Here is a 20,751-nt window from a genome sequence, read left to right as displayed (position 1 = left end):
TCAGATAGGAATTCAGAGTACGGGCCAGGTGCTCGGTACACTATAACAAAAAGTAACAAAAATAAATAATTTAGTTTAGGTTTAGAGCTGATTAGTAGGCTAGAGTCGAAGATAGCTGCAACTCCACCTCCTCGGTTTGCACTATTGCTCTTGTGGTTTTAATTTTTATGAGGTTTTTATGCACAGCTCCTCTTCTGTTTACCTTTGATTTAAATAATTTCGATGGTCGGGGGGCAGACACCGTCACTATAGGGTTTTCACTCAGTAACTCCTGAAATGGAGGAGCAGAAAAGTGCGTTAGACTGCGACTCTGCGTAGGGTTTTGGGTGGTTAACGATACATAACGAACGTATGTTAACGATAAATTCAAAAAGAGTAGTTTAGAAAATCATATTATATTTCATGATTTTATAACAAAAGCTCCATCTAGTGGCCGACTGGTGCAGATTTTGGATTATCAAAATGATTAACAACATTAGATCATGAGGGTTCAGATAGTCTATCAGCACTTTTTCATGCAGATTGGGCTTACCAACCAGGAGGAGTTTGAAAAAGAAGATATGCACGTCATGATTTTGCAGCTAAAGCGCCACCATGTGGCTGATTACAGACAGATTTTGCATAGAGTCGTTATTGGGAATTGGAAGGGCCCAAGTTTCTCCATAACTTACTGAAAGTTGTTCTTTTATAATTTGTGCATTTTTTGGATAAAAAAAATAATTTTACAAATTTAAGATTATGAGGGTCGACAGAGTCTGTGTGTGTGTGATTTTGTGCAGATTGGCCTAGCAGGAGTTCGAAAAAGTTGGCTTTGCACATTTCATGATTTTGCTAAATTAAAAATAGGTCAAATGTAATGCATTTAAGAGGTTTGAATGTGTGACATATCATGAGGGAGTTACTGTCCAAAACACACTTACCTTGATTATAGCGCCTCTTGCTGGTAGACATATATAATTTGTGTGCACATCCAACCCAGCTATTCATCCAACTGTTTGAAAAAAAATTTTTTAATAATTTTAGCATATTTCAGACAAATAGCTAAGAACAAGGACAACAAATTCTGTACTTACTTATTTCTACCATGTTAATTCTCAAAGTCATATGGGCCTGTAAATTAAGTTTGGTCACTTTTATTTTGAAAATGACAGAAGTGGTACCGGAAGCAGGGGAACTTCCGGTGGCTAACATGCTAACTCTTCCTTTCGTTACCGCAAGATGCAGCCGGAGCTCGGCCTCACAGTCGGAGCAGCTTCCATAGAGACCAAACTGTATTTTTCACGGAGCCCAAATGTCCAAATGTCCAGATAGAGCTGTCTGAATAGACTCTGTGCTGTTCCCTTTATCTGAACATGTTTAACATCTGAATTATCTCCCGCTGTCCTACGAAGCTAATGCAGTTAGCTTAGCTTGCTAGCTGGAAACAGTCTGGAGGAAAAGCTGCTGTGAATCAGTAAAAATGTCTAAAGTGGAGAACGAGGAGGAACTTTGTGGACAACGCAAACTACTGGACGCTGTTTTCAAGCCTGAAGCAGGTTTGTACTCTTTACTGCTTATTCTCACTGTAAACTGCCTTTACTGCAGTAAAAGTACTAATACCACTCTGTGAAAATACTCCACTGCGAGTAAAAGTCCTGCATTCAAACCTTCCTTCAGTAAAAGTATGTGAGTATTATCAGCAACATGTACTTACAGTATGACAGTAAAAGTACTCACAGTGCAGTAAAATGTTCCTGTCAGAGTTTCTCTGTTATATCTGATGTTTCTGGATTGATATTCCTGCTGCATCAATGCTGCATTTTACTGCTGCAGATGTTTCTAGTCATTTTAATTCCTTTATATCCTGCTGGGTAGTTTAATCTGCAGAAATGCATCATGGTCTATAAGATCATCGTGTGTAGCATTGCTGTCCTGTGAGAACCAAGCTTCTATTTCTGGTGAGCAGTTGGCACCTTGCATGTATGTAGTGTAAAGCACTTTGGCTGTTCTGAAACTAATATATTACAAATCCAGTGTTTTAATTTAATTAAAGTGGCCTCAAGGGTGGAAGTGATGAAATGTATTTAATGTATTGTGGTATCGTCAGTGTATAATTTTTTCAACTAGAGCTCAACCGATTTGTTGTGCAGATATTTGCGGCCGATATGGCCTAATTGCAGGTAAATTAACATCAGCGTTTATAACAGCTGATATATGACTATTAAAACAGAAACAGAGTAAGATTCTTCCCTCAGGTCATGAGTGTCGCATAGTTTGCCCACCAGAGGGCACTCTGCAACTGTTAACTACACTGCTGCACCACAAAAACCACAGAAGATAAACAGTCAGCTGACCGGGGTCTACCAGAGCATGTACTGAAAACATTCATGACTTACTAACCCTCCCGTTTTTGATTTTCCTCTCCCCGCTTCCACGCAGGTCAAAGCAGTAACTTTTAATGTTACAGTAGTTGGGTTTTGGTGTCTACCAGAGATGGGAACTCGAGTCCGACTTAAGTCGCACACAGTGACTTCAGACTCGACTTGAGACTCACTGTCAAAAGACTTCAGATTTGACGGAATTGAGGTGCGGGACTCGTGAACAACGTTTATTTTTAGGAAACGTCTGATGAACTTGCTGTTATCCCCTCCCTGCGTTACCTATAACCTGCCTACATAACACGTAGCTGCAAACGGCCGCACGTGAGAGAGTCATCATAAACTTTGGCTTTAAAACTTCATACAACAAGGCCCAAACAAGGAAGCACTGAACGCAAAATAGGTTAGTAACCTGAGTAAACATGTTTACAGTGTACATGTAACAGTTTTATTTGGTTAACGTCACACTGGGTTTGAGAGTCTGCGGGGTGTATAAACTTACAGTAGTTAATAAGCTGTCATTAATTGCATTGCTCTGTAAGTGAAAACCGGTTGCAGTTACAGAATCCCTTATAGCTATGCAATTTTTTTAACAGCCTGGATTGAACGCAGCAGGTGATACAACATTGATTGTAACCACAAGTGACTTGAGACTTGACTTGCACTGTAGCTCAAAGACTTGTGAGCCTCTCTGCTCTGCTGAACACTGACTTTGAGCTCAGCTCCGACCCAGACAGCAGGATTTCTATGATTTCAACAATTTTTTGTTGTTCACAGTGTAGCACAGTTGTTGATTAGCTTTGCAGTTTTATAAAACGTGTATGTATTTCACAGACGTCCAGCTGCTATTGGTGAGTGAAGAAGAGGTTCCCCCTCAACAGCAGGAGTTGAGACCCAGTCTGGACCAGGAGGACCCACCGGAGCCCCCATACATCAAAGAGGAGTGGAGCCCCGGTCTGGACCAGAGGGGCTCACCTATTAAAGAGGAACAGGAGGAACTCTGGACCAGTCAGGAGGGAAAGCAGCTTCAAGGGCTGGAGGCAGTTGATCTTACCAAGTTCACATTCACTCCTGTCCCTGTAAAGAGTGAACAAGATGATGAAGAGAAACCTCAGTCCTCACAGCTTCATCAAAGACTAACTGAAGAGATGGAATCAGAATCTGATGGAGAGGACTGTGGAGGACCAGAACCAGCCAGGAACTCGGATCCAGAGAGACATTTACAACCAGATACTGACAAGACTTCTGATTCTTCTGAGACTGATGACAGTTGTGATTGGGTGGAGTCTGGTTTAAACCCTCTACAAAACAACGAAGTAAGTGATGTGGAATGTAACACTGGTAAAACATCAAGCAGCTCCTCTAAATGTTCTACAAGCTTTGGCCACAAGGGACGTCTGCAGAAACCATTTAGTTGCTCTGTTTGTAATAAAACTTTTCAATGCAGAAAAAATGTTGCGAGGCACATGAAAATCCACACCGGGGAGAAACCCTTCTATTGTTCTTTCTGTAATAAAGGATTTGGGCAAAAGGAACATCTGAGACAACACACAGCAATCCACACAGGGGAGAAACCCTTCAGATGTTCTGTCTGTGGTAAACAATTTATATGTAAAACACATCTGCGACGACACTCAGCTGTCCACACAGGGGAGAAACCCTTCAGTTGTTCTGTGTGCGGTAAAGAATTTGCACGAAGTTCAGATTTGGTCTTACACGTAAGAGTTCATACAGGAGAAAAACCTTTCACATGCTCAGTTTGTAAAGCAGGTTTCAGTCGCAGGGGCAATTTGTCCAGACACATAAGAATGCATAGCGAGGACAAACCCTTTAGTTGTTCAGTTTGTGGTAAAGGATTTGTTGAAAGGCGAACTCTGAGAGAACACTTGAGGATACACACAGGAGAGAAACCCTTCATTTGTTCTGTTTGTGGTAGAAGATTTGCACATAGCTCCACTTTAACCACACACTTAAGGGTTCATACAGGAGAAAGACCATACACATGCTCAGTTTGTAAAGCAAGTTTCAGTCTCAGATACACTTTGTCCCAACACATGGGAATCCACACAGGGGAGAAACGATTTAATTGCAGTATTTGTGATAAAAGATTCACTCGGCATCATATTTTCAAAAACCACAAGTGTGCTGGTGAGAGCAGTGGAAGTAAATGAAGCTCTGTGAGCTGATTGCTTCCAGCAGGATTGAAGAACTGGTAGATAAAGTCAATTGAAGCAAATTCCTCAGTTTGGATGAGGTCATGAAATTGATTTACCTGAGGTCTGTTTTAGCAACCCTTTCTCACTCCCCGACTCGTCACATCTGGACACATGGTCAATACCCATCAGCGTCAGTTTGTAACATTTCACAACTTTACTGGACGTTGCATATTTGTTACTAAGCGTTGCTAACTTGACCGTAGAGCCTTAAACATCTAAAAATTATGCTAAAGGGGTAACCAGGGCGTAAAAAAGCGACGCCAAAGGGGCTTGACCAAGCGTCAATATGTGATGAGTCGGGAGTGAGAATGTGTTGCAATTTTGAACTGCATTGTAAGTTATTACCCTTACAGTACCCACAGCTGCTGTTTCTCCACACTAGTTGAACTATAACTTGAACTAGTTAGTGTTGTGTATTAATATAAATAATTATTAATATATTGTATATGTATTAATGTATAATAATAATTTATTCATGTATTCATGCTAGGTAAAGGCGAGGAGTATTGCTGGCAAACTCTTCCAACATTTATTAAAAAGAAACTTCCAACTTTCCTTTTAAGTAAAATTAAAGTTGCTCTCCGTTGTCCCTCCCGTAACCACCAGTTTAGATAAAGATCAAACCTACAACCTCTTCACCCTGAGCTACTGGTCTAGACAGTTTTTTAATGCCATTCAGTCACAGAGGAGGGAACATCAGTTCAGTTGGTTATCTTTTACTAATTAATTAATTACTGAATATTTCTATGTTAGTTTGCACCTTTTTTTCCTGTGTTTTCGTACACATACAGCAAAATTAATACTTTGTAAAATTCTGTTCAGGAGCAAATTTTTAACCATTTTAATTAGGACTGCAACTAATGATTCGTTTTTTGTTTGAATAATTGATTGATGTCTGAACATAACAAAATAAAATAATTAAAAGGGGAAGACTGGTGTTTATTTGTGCTTTTACAGTTTCTAGTCAACAACCAGTGGTAAGTTACTACCAAATACAGTGGTGGATGAAGTACCCAGATCTGTTACTTAAGTAAAACTATGTAAGTATAATCAGAGAAGTGTATTTAAAGTATTAAAAGTGAAAGTACGCAATGTAGAATGAACAATGTCCCCTGTTTGTCATTTCCACCACTGCCAAAATGTAAAACTTTATAGATTACCAGTTACTGCCATTTGAGAGTAATTAGTTAGGGGTGATGATGGCGCATAGATAAGATGCTTGCCTTTGGTGTGGGAGACCCGGGTTCCCACTGTGAGACATCCACCATTGTGTCCCTGAGCGAGACCCTTAACCCCTCGTTGCTCCAGAGGTCGCAGGCCTCTGGAGCAACGAGGGGTTAAGGGTCTGCGACCTCTGACATAAATAGCAATTGTAAGTCGCTTTGGATAAAAGCGTCAGCTAAATGAATAAATGTGAAATATTACTGTCTCTGAATTGTGATGCTTTACACTTAATTTTGTGTAAAAATGTGTTGTGCGTACGTAACTGAGATTGTAACGGGTATAAAATTACAGAAATTTTAGTAGTAATGCGTTACATAACAGTATCACAGCAAAAAGCAAATACATAACTTTTGTATTGTGATACTCCCAACACCACATATAACAAACTGATAGGGGCCAGCAGGGGGCGCTGTGGGAACACTACTGTCTGCAAGAGTGCCAATTAGTGGTTAATAAGGTTAGACCCAGAACAATGAACACACGGGTAGATCACTTAAAAAGCATTCATTAGTGAGTGTGTGAATGTAAATAAACCTTTGTGTTGGGACATGAAATTTAATCTGGTATTCATTTTGGGGGAAACTAAAAATTGCCGTTCGGGGGGGCTTTGAGTCATGGCTGCAGTATTTTTAAACTCCTGGCTGCTGCTCCTTCAATGAAACTTTAATATCTCAAATACATAATATACATAATTAATACGCATGAAAGTGAATATAACTGTGCTGTAGAGACCTTATGTGACAATTGTTACGATCTCCACCTTATTTACTGTTTCTCTACCTCGCAGGAATCTTTTTAATGATGTAGTTCAAACCAGAAGCAGTGAACTAAAAGTGAAATGTTGGAAATGGTGATTTATATGTGAGGAATTTGGCCAGAAACAGAATCACATGAATCTATTGAAAACGGGGGGGTTAGAGCAGTAATGAGCTTTATGCCTTTACGCTGTGCAACGTTGTGCAACGGGCCTCGAGGAATGTGTAGGTACCAAGTCCGTGCTTAATATCTGTACTCGCTTTAAGGTCTTTCTGTGATATCCTTTTTTAAATATTTGTTCTCTTTTTTTTTGTTGTATTGTTGTTGTAGTCCCCCCTGGCTATGCACCTTTGTATCTATCTGTATCTTTGCATCTTTGTAAAGCTGATTCTGATTATGTGTTGTATTTATCCTTTGCACACAGCTTGGCTTTGCAATGTTGCCTTGTTAATGCCTTTCTACTATTAAAGTTTGTTTTCTCACGTTTGGTGGGTGTGTCACAGGTGTTCACCCTGTCAGGCAGAGACATGCAGTGCGGCAGGACCCCGTTTCCCTTGAAGAAAGCGTTTGGCTTCTTCTTGTCGGCGCTGAACTCGCCTCCAGAGTCACTGCTCACGATAGGCGCAGGACCCCGAGCCGATCTGACCATCCGAGCACATCTGGTACCTACACCTGCATCCTATTTCCTCCGGTGTACTAAAACTCTGTGTGCGCCTATTTTCCACCAAACTCTCTTGCTTCACCCTCCCCCAACAAGAACTTAAGTCTCACACTGTGTGAAACTAATTTTAACGTTGCTGTCCTTATCTTCATGCCGTCAGTATGTATTAATATTAATTAGAGCCATTTCACTGACTGACTTTACTGGCGTTCCTGTAAATAAACAGCTTCACCTTGTCTGTTGTCTCACAGTGACCTGTCCTGCTGCCCTGCATCTACAGTGACCCTCAACCAGAGACTGTCTGTCTTCTGGAGGGACATAGAAGACAACATTGTACTGGACATTAGAAAAAACAGTACCACACTATTCAACCCAGAGCAAGAAATTAAGTGGTCGAGTGTTGTGTTTCCTCCAGAAGAAGGGACACTACTCCATCATCATGAAAAAGGTCCAGAAGACAGACAGCGGCCCGTATGAGTGCCACATCTCGTTGGGGGTCCGTGTCCCTCAGCTTCTCAGGTTTGTAGACTCCTTAATGTTTTCTGAAATTTGTAACGGTGCCATGACAGACCAGCAGGTGGCAGCAGACGCACAGTACCCACACTGCATACTGGCGTTAACATGGACACAACCAAAGATCTCCATGTTGGTGTGATTGTTTCTGATCATGAAAAACTTTGTATAATAAAACTAATCTCATTCTGGTCGTGACTCTTAACAGGGTTGTAGTTTGTTCACACTGAAAAACCATTGTGTGACAAGTTTATTCAAAGCAGAGAACTCAAATATAACCACTGTGCTGCTGGACACTTTTCTCCAACAATGCAATAATTATTAAAAATAATAATAATCTTTTTGTTTTTAAAGCACATTTTAGTACAAGATTTGCAAGATTTCAAAGTGCGGTACATAAAAACAACTAAAACCCCAAGCAAATACATGGAGATCATACAAAGAGATAAACTTCAGAGCCTCCAGCACAAGTGAACAGAGTGAACATGATGCACTGAGAGGAACTCAGTGCATCATGGGAAATCCCCCGGCAGTCTAGGCCTATAGCAGCATAACTAAGGGCTGGTTCAGGACTCACCTGAGCCAGCCCTAACTATAAGCTTTATCAAAGAGGAAAGTCTTAAGCCTACTCTTAAATGTGGAGATGGTGTCTGCCTCCTGAACCCAAACTGGAACCTGGTTCCACAGGAGAGGAGCTTGATAGCTGAACGCTCTGGCTCCTAGTCTACTTTTGGAGACTCTAGGAACCACAAGTAACCCTGCATTCTGGGAGCGCAGTGCTCTGGTGGGGTAGTAAGGTACTATGAGCTCTTTAAGATAAGATGGTGCCTGACCATTAAGAGCTTTGTAGGTAAGAAGAATGATTTTAAATTCTATTCTGGATTTTACTGGAAGCCAATGCAAAGAAGCTAAAACAGGAGAAATGTGATCTCTTTTCCTGGTTCCTGTCAGAACACGTGCTGCAGCATTCTGGATCAGCTGAAGAGTTTTAATGGATAGTAATCCAGCCTAGAAGTAACAAATGCATGGACTAGTTTTTCTGCATCATTTTTAGACAGGATGTTCCTGATTTTCGCAATATTACGTAGGTGAAAAAAGGCGGTCCTTGAAATTTGCTTAATGTGAGATTTAAACGAAATGTCCTGATCAAAGATAACTCCAAGATTCCTCACAGTGGTGCTGGAGGCCAGGGCGATGCCATCCAGGGAAACTATATCTTTAGATAATGCGTCACGGAGGTGCTTAGGCCCCAAAACAATAACTTCAGTTTTATCTGAGTTTAACATGAGAAAATTACAGGTCATCCAGGTTTTAACATCCTGAAGGCACATTAGAAGTTTAGCTAACTGATGAGTTTCATCTGGCTTGATCGATAGATATAACTGAGTATCATCTGCATAACAATGAAAGTTTATGGAATATTTCCTGATAATATTGCCTAAAGGAAGCATATATAAAGTGAAGAGGATTGGTCCGAGGACAGATCCTTGTGGAACTCCATGACTAACTTTGGCGTGCATGGAGGACTCATCGTTAACATGTACAAACTGAAATCGATCTGATAAATAGGACTTAAACCAGCTTGATGATGAGCTCTAAATCCTGACTGAAAATCCTCAAATAAACTATTGCTCTGTAGAAAGTCACACAGCTGTTTAGCAACTGCTTTCTGCAGAACCTTAGAGAGAAATGGAAGGTTAGATATAGGTCTATAGTTGGCTAAAACATCCGGATCAAGTTTGGGCATTTTCAGAAGAGGTTTAATTACAGCTACTGTAAAGTACTGTGGTACATCCTATTTTCCTCTATTAATGATGAGTAGTACGCTGCTCTGGCATTACGGAGGGCCTTCCTATAAGTTTTAAGACTATCTTTCCAAATTAAACGAGAATTCTCCAGTTTGGTGGAACGCCAATTCCTCTTAAGTTTCCGCAATATTTGCTTTAATGTGTGAGTTTCTGTAATATACCATGGAGCTAACCATCATTGTTTTAGTATTTTAATTTTTAGAGGAGCTACACAGTGGAGTGTCATTCGCAGAGAGCCAGCAGCACTATCAACAAGAAGATCGACTTGGGAGGGACTGAAATTAGCATAGGATTCGTTCGGATTGGTTCGTTCTTTGATTATTTCGTTTCAAAACCAAATCAGTTTTGTTTTTTGTTTTAAACCCAAAAAGGAAAAACAAAGCAGCTGCATTTTGTTCTACTGACCGGTTTTCAAACTAACAGGCTGCTGTGCGCCTGTGGTCTGCCTCCCCAGATTGGTCACACTCGCATCATATAGGCTATTTCTTTCCAAGTCGCGTCGCATCTCATAGTGTCGAATATGATTGTAGAAGTGAGCACTATATTATACACACGGAAAAAGAAATTAAATAAACATCAGCTACTTTTTTGCAAGATCAGTAGTGATGCAACTTTCAGTTTGTAACTCAGTAGCAATAAAACAAAACGCAGCTGCTTTGTTTTTCCGTTTTTGTTTTTCCTTGTTATCACACACGCTCCACTGCCTGCTCATGTAAATATAAGAGTGAAAAGCACCAAAAAACTCGGGGGTTGTGGGTTCGATCCTTATCGAAAGCTTTTGAGACGCTTTTAGCTCTACAAAAGTGAAGAAATAAAAGCGCCCACAGAAAAAGAACAATTGTGAAGGGTATTCAGTGGCGTGGTGAGATTGTCTGTGCCTGTGGCGCAGTGTCTCTGGGTTCAAGTCCCATCTGTTGCTGGTACCCTGGATGGAGGGCCCCCTTGAAACTCGGGGGTTGTGGGTTCGATCCTTATCGAAAGCTTTTGAGATGCTGCTTCAAAAGTGAAGAGATAAAAGCGCCCACAGAAAAAGAACAATTGTGAAGGGTATTTGGTGGCGAGGTGAGATTGTCTGTGCCTGTGGTGCAGCGTCTCCGGGTTCAAGTCCCATCCGTTGCCGGTACCTGGATCACCAGAGACATTCCTGAAGTAACAGGGTCGGGGGGGGGCCGTGTCTCCCCCCGGCATTTCTGAGAGATGTAGGCAGGTGGTTATGGTACAGAAAAACATCAGGAAGTAAAATTTTAACTTGTAAATGTGATGGATTAAAAAGCATTTCAGCAGTGTCACATAAATGGTCCTGAACTTCAGAATGTTGGAAGATGTTTTGCCAGAGCTCCTCTTTAACTGAAATTTGTGTCACACATTGTAGTCAACACACCACCTCTGTGGGTGGTGATGGCATAATGGATAAGATACATGCCTGTGGTGTGAGAGACCTGGGTTCAATCATTTAACCCCTTGTTGCTCCAGAGGCGTGTGACCTCAGAAAAGTTTGCTAACTGCAGCTAGATAGCAAGCTATCTTCCCATTAAAGCCGTGTTAACTTCACGCTATGAGCCGTTTTCTATACAGTTTGCTTTGGACAATCTGATTGATTGTTAATGGCGCTGAGAGTAGCACATTTATTATACACAAAGATGTATTTTTGAAAATTATTTTTGTGACTGTTCATTTGCACATGCCTAAAACAACCTCAAGTTTAATTTAAAAGTTGCAGCCCTAGTTATGTCAGTTACAGGATATTATAAATCTAAAACTTCAAAGCACTGTTAATTACATTTTCATTAGATTCAGAGTCTTCTACAGCAACTGGCTAGGAGGTGTATTAAGTCATTTGGAAAGGGATATCATGAAAGTGATGGCAATTTTTAGTGAAGTTATATGTAATGTGCACTTATCTGAACAAATAGCAGTCTAAAGTGAAAAGGGCAAATGCTTGAGTGACAAAAACAATGCAAAGCAGGAGAGCAAGAGTCAGAGAGACCAAACTGGCATAGGTTTGTATGGGGACAAGCAGCTGTACTGTCCAACAAAATACTAATGATGACACTAATTTTAAATTTAAAGTTTGGTGATGTTGACACTGACTTGCATTGAACTAGTCTGATCTTGGTTCTTAAGGAAAAGCTTAAAAAGGTCTTAGTGAGTAAATAACTTTGAGAGTAATTCCGCAATGACACTTACACGCATCAACCTCCACCTCCGCCTCGGCCTCCAGCCCCCTCTCAGTCGCCTCGCTCGAGCCTTGCCAGCCCCGCCTGCTCCTCGGTCCTCCGTGCCCTCGTCTGCTGGCGTCCTGCTCACCTCCCAACTCCCCTCTTCCCTTTTTTTTGCTTAAAACTCATTAGCTCTTGAACACTACGATCCCCCAACGCGAATAGAAGTTTCATCCTCACTCAGAAATAGTCACATTATCTCCAGCTGATAACTACAAATACAATATGAATTTTTAACATTTATTAATGTTGGTAACAATAGCTAACTTAGCTGGTTGTAAACATGTGATGTCATTCCGAGTTCTGACTCTCAAAGTAAAGCTCAGAACTCAGACCTGAAACGCTTTCAGGTGCATGATGGAAAGTGAACTGGCGTGGAAATTATATTCCTGGTGAGAGGTTGAGCAAATAACTGAGTTACAACGAACCGTTGTCTTTGAAGAATTTATTTAACAAAAGAGAAAAAGAAGAGAAGTACTCTTACAACAATCACTAACGTCTGGCCCAGAGAAAAGGGCTGCATGATCATTTACACAGTCTGAGCATCTAAGTTTTGGGGAACAAAATATCCTTGACTGGTCCCAGTCAAGGAAGGAAGGAGAAGAACAGCTAGTGAGGAAAACAATCAACAACCCCACATCCCTGAGCTAAACCCCACACATGTGGACAGACTGGAATAACAAGAATGATAATAAAGATGGAACAGGTTAAAGATTTAAAACAATACATAAGACATAATAAAAGGAGAAAAATAGCACTCTGATGAGTAAATAGCACTCTTATGAGTAAATAGCACTCTGATAAGTAAATAGCACTCTTATGAGTAAATAGCACCCTGATAAGTAACTGATAAGCACTCTGAAGTACTTGCATAAAAGATTACAATTTTGGAAAAAATTGGAAAAAAGAAAGTGAGGAAGTTGAACTACCTGGTGAGTTCAGAAAACGTGTCTGTAACTTCATTCCAGCTGCCGTTGTACTTTACTGTGAAAAAGTTAGCATAGCATAGCCCTGATCGATCTGAACTTCATTCAGAAAACAAACACAAGCTGTTGTCATATGGTCCTGCTGACAGACCTGACAAAGCATGAATTTGTGCATTTTATATTAAATAAATTTGGAGCTACTCCAAATTCCTCTTTTCCTCTCCCAGAAAGGAGCAGGGGGTTTAAAGATCAACTTCAACAGACTGCTGAGGAGACCCCAACGGAAGGGGGGTGGACAAGTTGCTTTCTCTAAGTGCTATTCATGAGCAGTTGATCGTAAAAACCTTTTTGATTCTGAAGCTGATAACACGGGGCCTGACTGTTAAACTGACAAAAGGGAAATTAACCAGAGATTACAAACAGCCTATCGGAACTCTCCTTGGAGGGAGGCAGGAAATCCTAAACTGCCCCCCCACACCTGTAACCATGGCAACAATTCCTTTAGAAATGATGATAAAGAAATGTCATACTATACTCTATTAATTATCCAGCTTGAATTTAAGGCTGAATTCCCCAGTTCCTAAGGAAAGATTGTTTTGATTTAATCTAAGCTTTCCTCATGTAACCTGAACTCCCCCAAGTGGACAAAATAAGTATTACATACCATCGTCGGAAATGCCGTTAATGTATAAATGTCACTCACTTGACCAATAGTGTGACAATTGTTTCCTGTTACCAAATAGAACGGTACAACTGTTTGACCATTGAGGTTTGATTGTGGAAAATATTTGATTATAATACGCGCAAATACATTTTCTTTAGACATTAAAAGTTTAGAACGGCAGTCCCTCGGGAAACTGGAAGCGCTCCCCCGGGAACAAAGGACTGCCCACTGGGGAACCACGCCCCGGACCACAAAAGAGCGACACGCACAAAAGAGCGACACGCAACGTCGACGTCTGGTCCTGCTCTTCTCTTCTCCTCGTGCTCTGGTCTTCTGCTCTGCTCCCTGGACGCTTCGGCACGCGTCTGGCGTGCCTCTCCAGGCAACGCCCTAAGAGTTCGACCAGCGCAACGAAGCCTTTGTTTCGCTTGAAGCTACACACGCAAAGTGCCGCGACATCGATCTGCCCCTCAGTTTGTTTTAATTTCTTTCTTTCTTGTTTTGTTAAAGTTATCAGTCCGTTAAGTTACACTGGACTAATTCAGGAACGACCAAGTTCCCTTTTAAGCTTGTTCGTCGAGCCAACTTCACCGAGGTCAGACCAAGCCACGTGGTCTCGCCAGCGACAATGAAGGAAACCTGAAAACAGCCGAATTGCCAGATGGAGGACGGCCAACCCTTGAGGTTTTTCTTCAGATACGGAGAATCCCCTAGCAAAAAGCCAGGATCGGGCAGCTAGCGTGGGACCCGTGCAACAGGCCAAAGCAGGCCATCGACAAGCAAAGACCCAACAAACATTCTGTGGTCAGGGATGTCCTATAATGTTAATATTTTCTTTTAACTCCTAAACTCATAGCTTACTTTCATTAGTTCTCCTCTGCCGTATGAGTCAAATGCTTCCCACAATCAAACCTCCATTTCTCATTGTTCAGCCAGTTTATTTTCCCTGTATTTAACCACCCTTTTATATCGCTTTAGTTAGTTAATCAATTCACTGTAATCAAGGAACTTTGTGTGTTGACTATTTCTACGTCCCTGCCAAGAGAACTGACCCTTAAGATATGAGATTGACTGATTGATTTAAGATAATTTAGCGATTATTAACTAACTGATCACTAGTAATAATTGTATAATTATTAAAAGCTACCTAGAGGTCCGGAGACTCTAGGATAATAACAACTCCGGTGGTGCCCTTTTTAAATGAGAGCTTTTTATGGATTAATAAATATTAATTTTTGAATATTAAAATTCATAATTGGGTATTAATTCTCATAAATCTATTAAAATTCATAACTAAGTTTTAGCCATGCTACAAATATATAAGACCTAGATTTGGACACACTGGACTAAACGGCACATAATTTTAAATAGGCAAATACTGTGGTATATTCTATTATTAGTATTCTATGCTATTTATTTATTATAAACTAAAATTTGTTTTCCAGCTGCTTGTAAGACCCACTTTGAGACAGTATGCAGGAACTTCCAGTACACTCAACCAGAAAATCCTGCTTTTCATGCAGTGAAAGGTGTTGGATGGTGTTCAGGTCTGAGTACAGACTCAACTGATCTGTTCTCTACCAAGAGGAGACTCTCCCTCCTACACAGAACACAGAGACACTGAGGAAACAGGTGAGGACACAAAGAATCCATTACCGGACCTGAACCAGACTGCAAAGCCAGGATAAAGAGGTTCAGTGAATGTGGTGTTGAAGGTGTGGAGGTGGATCAGTGTGTCAGAGGAGACTCTGAAGAAGGACAGAGAGCCAGCAGGACAGTCCACATACACTGCTACTCTACCAGAGGAGGAGGAGGAGGAGGAGGAGGAGGAGGAGATGGGTATTTCTCTGTTATTGTGCCAGACAGAGTAACCATCAACATCAGAGCACCTCAGACTCCAGGACTGATTGTTCTTTCCAAACCTGCAGCGATAACTGTTTCCTCTCCTTCTGATTCCTCTGTAACTCACTGATATATAAACTCCTCCTCTCCACTTGACCTCCCAGTAACAGCGACCAGTCAGACCATCTCTACACAGCAGCTGCCGCCACCAGTCAAACCTGTCTGGATGATCAGGATATGGCTGATCCTCCTCCACACATATCGCCTTCCTGTTGTTGTCAGACAGTTTGATCTTTCTGTGTACTGTGTTTGTGTCGATTGTGAGTTCACAGGAATCTGATGAGAGAACGAGACACAATCCAGCTGCAGTTATTGATCTATCATCTGTTCATTGATTGGCACTTTGAATGAGTGATGTCACAGTCTGAAGATGGTTGAATGTTTTCATGAATCAAATGAAAAACACACTTACACTTCCTCAGACCTGGTCTCGACCATCGGACTCCAGCAGGCTCCACCCTGAAAGGAGGAGGGGGGTCAGAGCAGCATCAAACATGGACATTACATTGTCTCATACACATTTACACAATATGTGCATCCGGCATGCTTCTCCCTTCTTGTTGTTTAAATTGCTTACTTTAAAAATGCTGGAGACCGTGTTGGAGATCATGAATAAACAGACAATCAGTAAACGTTACTTATTTTCTTCTTCTGTTGAAAGACAGCAGAGTATGTATTGATGAATAAATCCCACTTACAGAGCTGTGTTGGAGGCTTTGACCTCTGGCAGCGGCTTCAGAAGAGCCTCCACTGAAGGAAAGCATTTCTTCAGGTCAAACACATCCAGATCCTCTTTTTCTGAATTATCACAAAGAGCAACAACACTTAATCAAAATAGATGCCCTATTAAGATTAAATTTCTTGACATGCAAACACTCCTCACAGTTAGTCAAAGGCTCTTAATGTATAAAAACAAGCCTGAACCTTCAACCCTGTCCACACTGTGCTAAACCCTTAGTGTACTCACATTGAGACAGGAAGCAAATCCTAGATGCACCACAGATCAGTTCAAAACCTCACTGCGTGTGAAAGACAAATCCCTGAAAGCTGTGAGCCTGCCACCACTAGGGCAATAATGGCCACAGTGTGATTGGCTGTGAATCAAAATACAGGAAAATCATTGAAATTAACTTTGTAAATAACCCAGTATATGTTTAGCTCTACAGAAGAAATATTCTTGTTTTACAGTCATTTCAGTCAGCTTTATTATGTATTTTACCTGGTTTAAGCCCTAGTGTCTTACTTCCTGTTCTGACTAGAGGTGCTTTTATTTGGAAAGCCACCCGCTGGCACATTAAGTTGTTTTTCCTGCTACATGTGAAGGAAAAGAGGAGAAACATTAACATGCACACACAGTGAAAGATTGTATGTTTTAGCACCCCTTCACAGCGTTATGTTGTGGTGGCTACCTATAACTGTTTAGAGCGGTTTGTTTAATGGGCTAATACTGGGCTTGTGAGCTAGTGCTAAACTATGCTAATGCTCTGAAACTATATGGTAAGGTAGCTAACGCATTTGTTGTTTGTGTTGTTTATTTTCTGTAACCAGCACTTCTGTTTGTTTTGGGATTTCCAATAAATCTAAAATCATCATCACATGGGAATGGCTGCAAACCTTCAACAAGGATGACTATGATTATTACATGCTTTATTATGATAGCAATCATCACAGCAGTATTTAAATAGTATGCAAAATGTACTGCAGGAAACTAATTCTTTATTTCATATGTCAACCTCAAATGCATCACTGCATTATGTCATTAGGACATCTCATAGGTCATTTACTCAAGGCATAAAATACCACAAATAAAACCATCCATATTAGTCAGTGAAATTAATATCCCCCAGTGTCTCAAACCAAGGCAGAAATAAGAGAGTCAGGCAGCGCCATCATCCCTCTGTCCTCTCAGACAGCAATGATTTATAGCTTAAATTCTTCTCATATTAACGATATCAGGTCTCAAATTTTATTTTTGTGAAAGCACTGAGCTTCCATGCTGAGAGACCCTGATCCTTTACAAGTATGTATAATATAAAAACTGACCTTCTGGTCCTGAGCAGGTTTCTGGCAGACTCTGCACCAGGTCTTTCCTGGGTATGTCCTCTAATACCTTCTTGGTGACCATCAGAGCTCCATGAAGTTCATAGGTGTTCACCATCAGATCCACTGTGTCCAGCCTGTCTGCCGTCCCCAGATTGGAGGCTTTGATGGTTTGGTAGGTTTCCAGGAAATCAGGCTGCTTCAGACACCATTTGAACCTCTTGAATTCCTCCTCACTTAAATCATCGAGAGTCTTCAACAGGTCCTTTGCCGTCATCGTGGCTCCCTGCTAAAGTCCGGCAGTGTTTTAGACCTGAAGGAAACTGTAACACAAATGTTTCAGAGCAGCAGCAGTTCTGATTGTTCGATACAGGAGCTGTTTGTAGTTTGTTATTTTCAGCTGGTCGTGTAAAGAAATGTTCGCCTATATGTTTTTGATACCACAAAGTTCCTCCTCGTTCTCCACTTTAGACATTTTTACTGATTCACAGCAGCTTTTCCTCCAGACTGTTTCCAGCTAGCAAGCTAAGCTAACTGCATTAGCTTCGTAGGACAGCGGGAGATAATTCAGATGTTAAACATGTTCAGATAAAGGGAACAGCACAGAGTCTATTCAGACAGCTCTATCTGGACATTTGGACATTTGGGCTCCGTGAAAAATACAGTTTGGTCTCTATGGAAGCTGCTCCGACTGTGAGGCCGAGCTCCGGCTCCGGCTACTTCCTGCTAACAAGCTAACTTCCTTTAGCATTCTTGGCTAACAGGAGATGAGTCTGAGGTGAAACATCCCGAAAGTTTAAACAGAGTCCACTTAAACACGTTGATCCTCACATGCAGGCTCTGCTGCTGAACTCCGGCTGCATCTCACGGTAACGTAAAGGAAAAGTTAGCATGTTAGCCACCGGAAGTTCCCCTGCTTCCGGTACCTCTTCTGTGCTGGATTTCAAAATAAAAGTGACCAAACTTTATTTACAGGCCCATATCCTTTTCAAAATTAACAATGCTAGAAATGAGTAGAAATACCACAAAGTAAAGTAAAGGTAAACAGCACACAAGCATTCTGTCTGCCAGGGTTCAGTTCAGTCAGTACGAACTAGCTCAGAGAGTTTGGCTTTCCTTAAAATTCACTTACAGAATGTTTTAAACAAACTCTTGATTGGCATCTTTGAAATTCAACGTATCATTATCCCCAAATACCAGAGTTCAGAAATTACATAATTTCATCACAAGTTCCTTTTACAGCATGACGTCCCTATTCTTCTTAAAGAAACAAAACCACACACTATCACTCTCTACAACCACCCTGACACACTATGAGACTGTGCACTCACATCGCTGGAAAACTTTGACGACTGTCTATTACAAGGCTACACGGCTGTTCCAATCAAATGCATTGGCATATGTAAACACCAGACCGTATTAGATCACATTGTCAAGACTGAGTATTAAATATACTCTGTGTGTACACTGCATTATAAATATATGTATTTGATTTGTATTCACATCTGTTGTTAAACCTGTATGCACAGTAGAGCTCTGTGTATTGCTATGTAAGTTATTCTCATCTGGAGTATGAACTGAGTTTCTTCTTTTTAAAATGAAGTATGGCCTCTCCAGGTTTTACAGACTCGGGTATTGACACGTTAAAAGGTAGTGAGTCAAATATACCCAGGCTGACCTTGGTTAATGGTGGGTGCTACACATTAGTGGTGGTTGAGACGAGTCCCCCCACTTCACTGTGAAGCGCTCTGAGTTTCCATGATAAAGCGCTATATAAATGTAATGCATTATTATTATTATTCATTTGTTATAAAAGATAGTGGTGTCTAACACTGAGCCATGTGCACCTTTGCAAGTTAATACAGTTATATGACATAACGGGCCAATTATGCCTGGGTTAAGATAGATCAAATTTGGCAAATTGATCGGGTTGAAAGGGTCAGAGGGAAGATTTCTGGACATGATTAAAACCATCAGTAGAACAGAAGGTCCAATTTACGACATTGTTTACAATGAAAAGATTAGGTTATTTTAGCAAGAAGGCAGTGTTGGGGATTAGGGTTTAAAGGGCATCAATATATATATTAAATAATATAATAATCGTTAATTATTACTATAATTTAATAACTAATAATATAACTTAATTATATTTACCTCAGGGCACCACTCTTAAACAAGAGAAATTTTACCTAATTTAGTCACCGGGAGATAATTCAGATGTTAAACTGAAGCTATGCTAAACTATTGATTTTTAACTATTAAAAAAATTACCATTAATAGTCAGATGAAGGATTTGGAGCTCTATGTGGAAGAGGCGGGCAATACAGTCATTCGTATGCAACAGTAAGGAGACCAGCATGCATTTACACAAGCATTTATTTAAACAGATGAAAAAAAGCAAAACACACAAGATTAACTAACTAAAAATGCACCAAACTAAGGCTACATGAAGACAAAGAGATCGTTGCGTGCATGGTTGAGCGCTATATGTGGTAGAACAAAGAAGGTATGTGCAGCAGGAACTTTGAGGCCCCATCCACACTACTGCGTTTTCAAATTAAAACAGAGACCTTTTTCTACGTTTGAACCTCCCGTCCAGACTAAAACAGCGAAAAAAAAGACCTAAAGCGGAGAAGTTTGGAAATGCTGCCGACCCCGTTTTGCGTTTCTAAAGTCCGGAGGGTGTTTTAGTGAAGACGGGCTTTAGAAACGATGACGCAGCCGCTCAGCTCTCTGATATAACACATGCAAAGCAGAAACACGATGCTATTCACAGAGTTTTTGACTTAAAATATTCTGTAGCATGCAAATAACACTTAGGCCAATCTGCCTACACTTTTAGGCTACTGCAAGTTGCCGTTTACTTTGCAACGACTCCGCCTCCACACTCCCGTGTTACATTCAGCTCGTTATTGGTGCATGATAAAAAAATCTGGTCTGATTCTTCGTCTGCATTTCTTTATTCTTTCGCCAAATCTTCTCTAACTACAGAACAGACCATCTGCTTCATGTTTACACCGGCACGCACATGCCCAGTGTAAGTAAACGGCCACTAGACGTGTGTTTTAATGTAGACGGAGATCAACTCTGATACGCAGCTAAAACGCTTGTGTGGACGGAGACAGTGTTTATTTTAAAACTCTGTAAACTAAACCGGAGTGGTGTGGATGGGGCCTGAGTTCCTCTCTGCATGTGTGGTTGTTTAAGGCCGAACAGAGTTTTATGTATGTGATCTGCGTGAAGGTTAACGGTGCCAAGTTAAAAGGAGTTAGTTAGCGAAGACTGTGTCTGTGTGAAGCGTAACATTTCTTTAACAATTTAGCTGAGAACTATGGTCACATAATAATCTCAACGTTAACAATGAAAAAGTCACAACAATAAAACCTTCAAGAAAAACAGGTCAAGGTACATTTACAAAACCTATACAGTGCTGTGCTTTTAGCCAGTTTATGTTACAACTGAGCT

The 20,751-nt window shown here is 40.8% G+C and overlaps 2 protein-coding genes and 1 pseudogene across 3 annotated transcripts; 2 read left to right on the top strand and 1 right to left on the bottom strand.

Annotated features, from left to right (window-relative positions):
• The window catches only part of LOC119887775, an 878,746-nt pseudogene that overhangs the window by 341,327 nt on the left and 516,668 nt on the right, over nucleotides 1-20,751 (top strand).
• On the top strand, nucleotides 1,197-7,918 carry LOC119907017 (zinc finger protein OZF-like). Of its 2 annotated transcripts, XM_038724681.1 has the most exons (4): nucleotides 1,197-1,535; nucleotides 3,192-3,673; nucleotides 7,057-7,215; nucleotides 7,466-7,918. In XM_038724681.1, exons 1-4 carry the CDS (start codon nucleotides 1,460-1,462, stop codon nucleotides 7,466-7,468), a joined length of 720 nt encoding a protein of 239 aa, XP_038580609.1. In that variant the 5' UTR covers nucleotides 1,197-1,459; the 3' UTR covers nucleotides 7,469-7,918. The 2 variants fall into 2 exon arrangements, with proteins under 2 accessions (XP_038580609.1, XP_038580524.1); XM_038724596.1 differs by lacking the exons at nucleotides 7,057-7,215; nucleotides 7,466-7,918 and having other exon boundaries at nucleotides 3,192-5,503.
• On the bottom strand, nucleotides 14,532-18,210 carry LOC119910315 (stonustoxin subunit beta-like). Its single transcript, XM_038728882.1, has 4 exons — nucleotides 17,290-18,210; nucleotides 15,945-16,044; nucleotides 15,659-15,705; nucleotides 14,532-15,522 (listed from the first exon to the last, which is right to left on the bottom strand). Exons 1-4 carry the CDS (start codon nucleotides 17,561-17,563, stop codon nucleotides 14,945-14,947), a joined length of 999 nt encoding a protein of 332 aa, XP_038584810.1. The 5' UTR covers nucleotides 17,564-18,210; the 3' UTR covers nucleotides 14,532-14,944.

Source organism: Micropterus salmoides, unplaced genomic scaffold (genome assembly GCF_014851395.1).
Source record: "Micropterus salmoides isolate LMB-PRFRI ecotype aquatic unplaced genomic scaffold, ASM1485139v1 Ms_hic_scaffold_1, whole genome shotgun sequence".
Classification (NCBI taxonomy): domain Eukaryota; kingdom Metazoa; phylum Chordata; class Actinopteri; order Centrarchiformes; family Centrarchidae; genus Micropterus; species Micropterus salmoides.
This window is presented reverse-complemented; position numbering and strand designations above follow the sequence as displayed.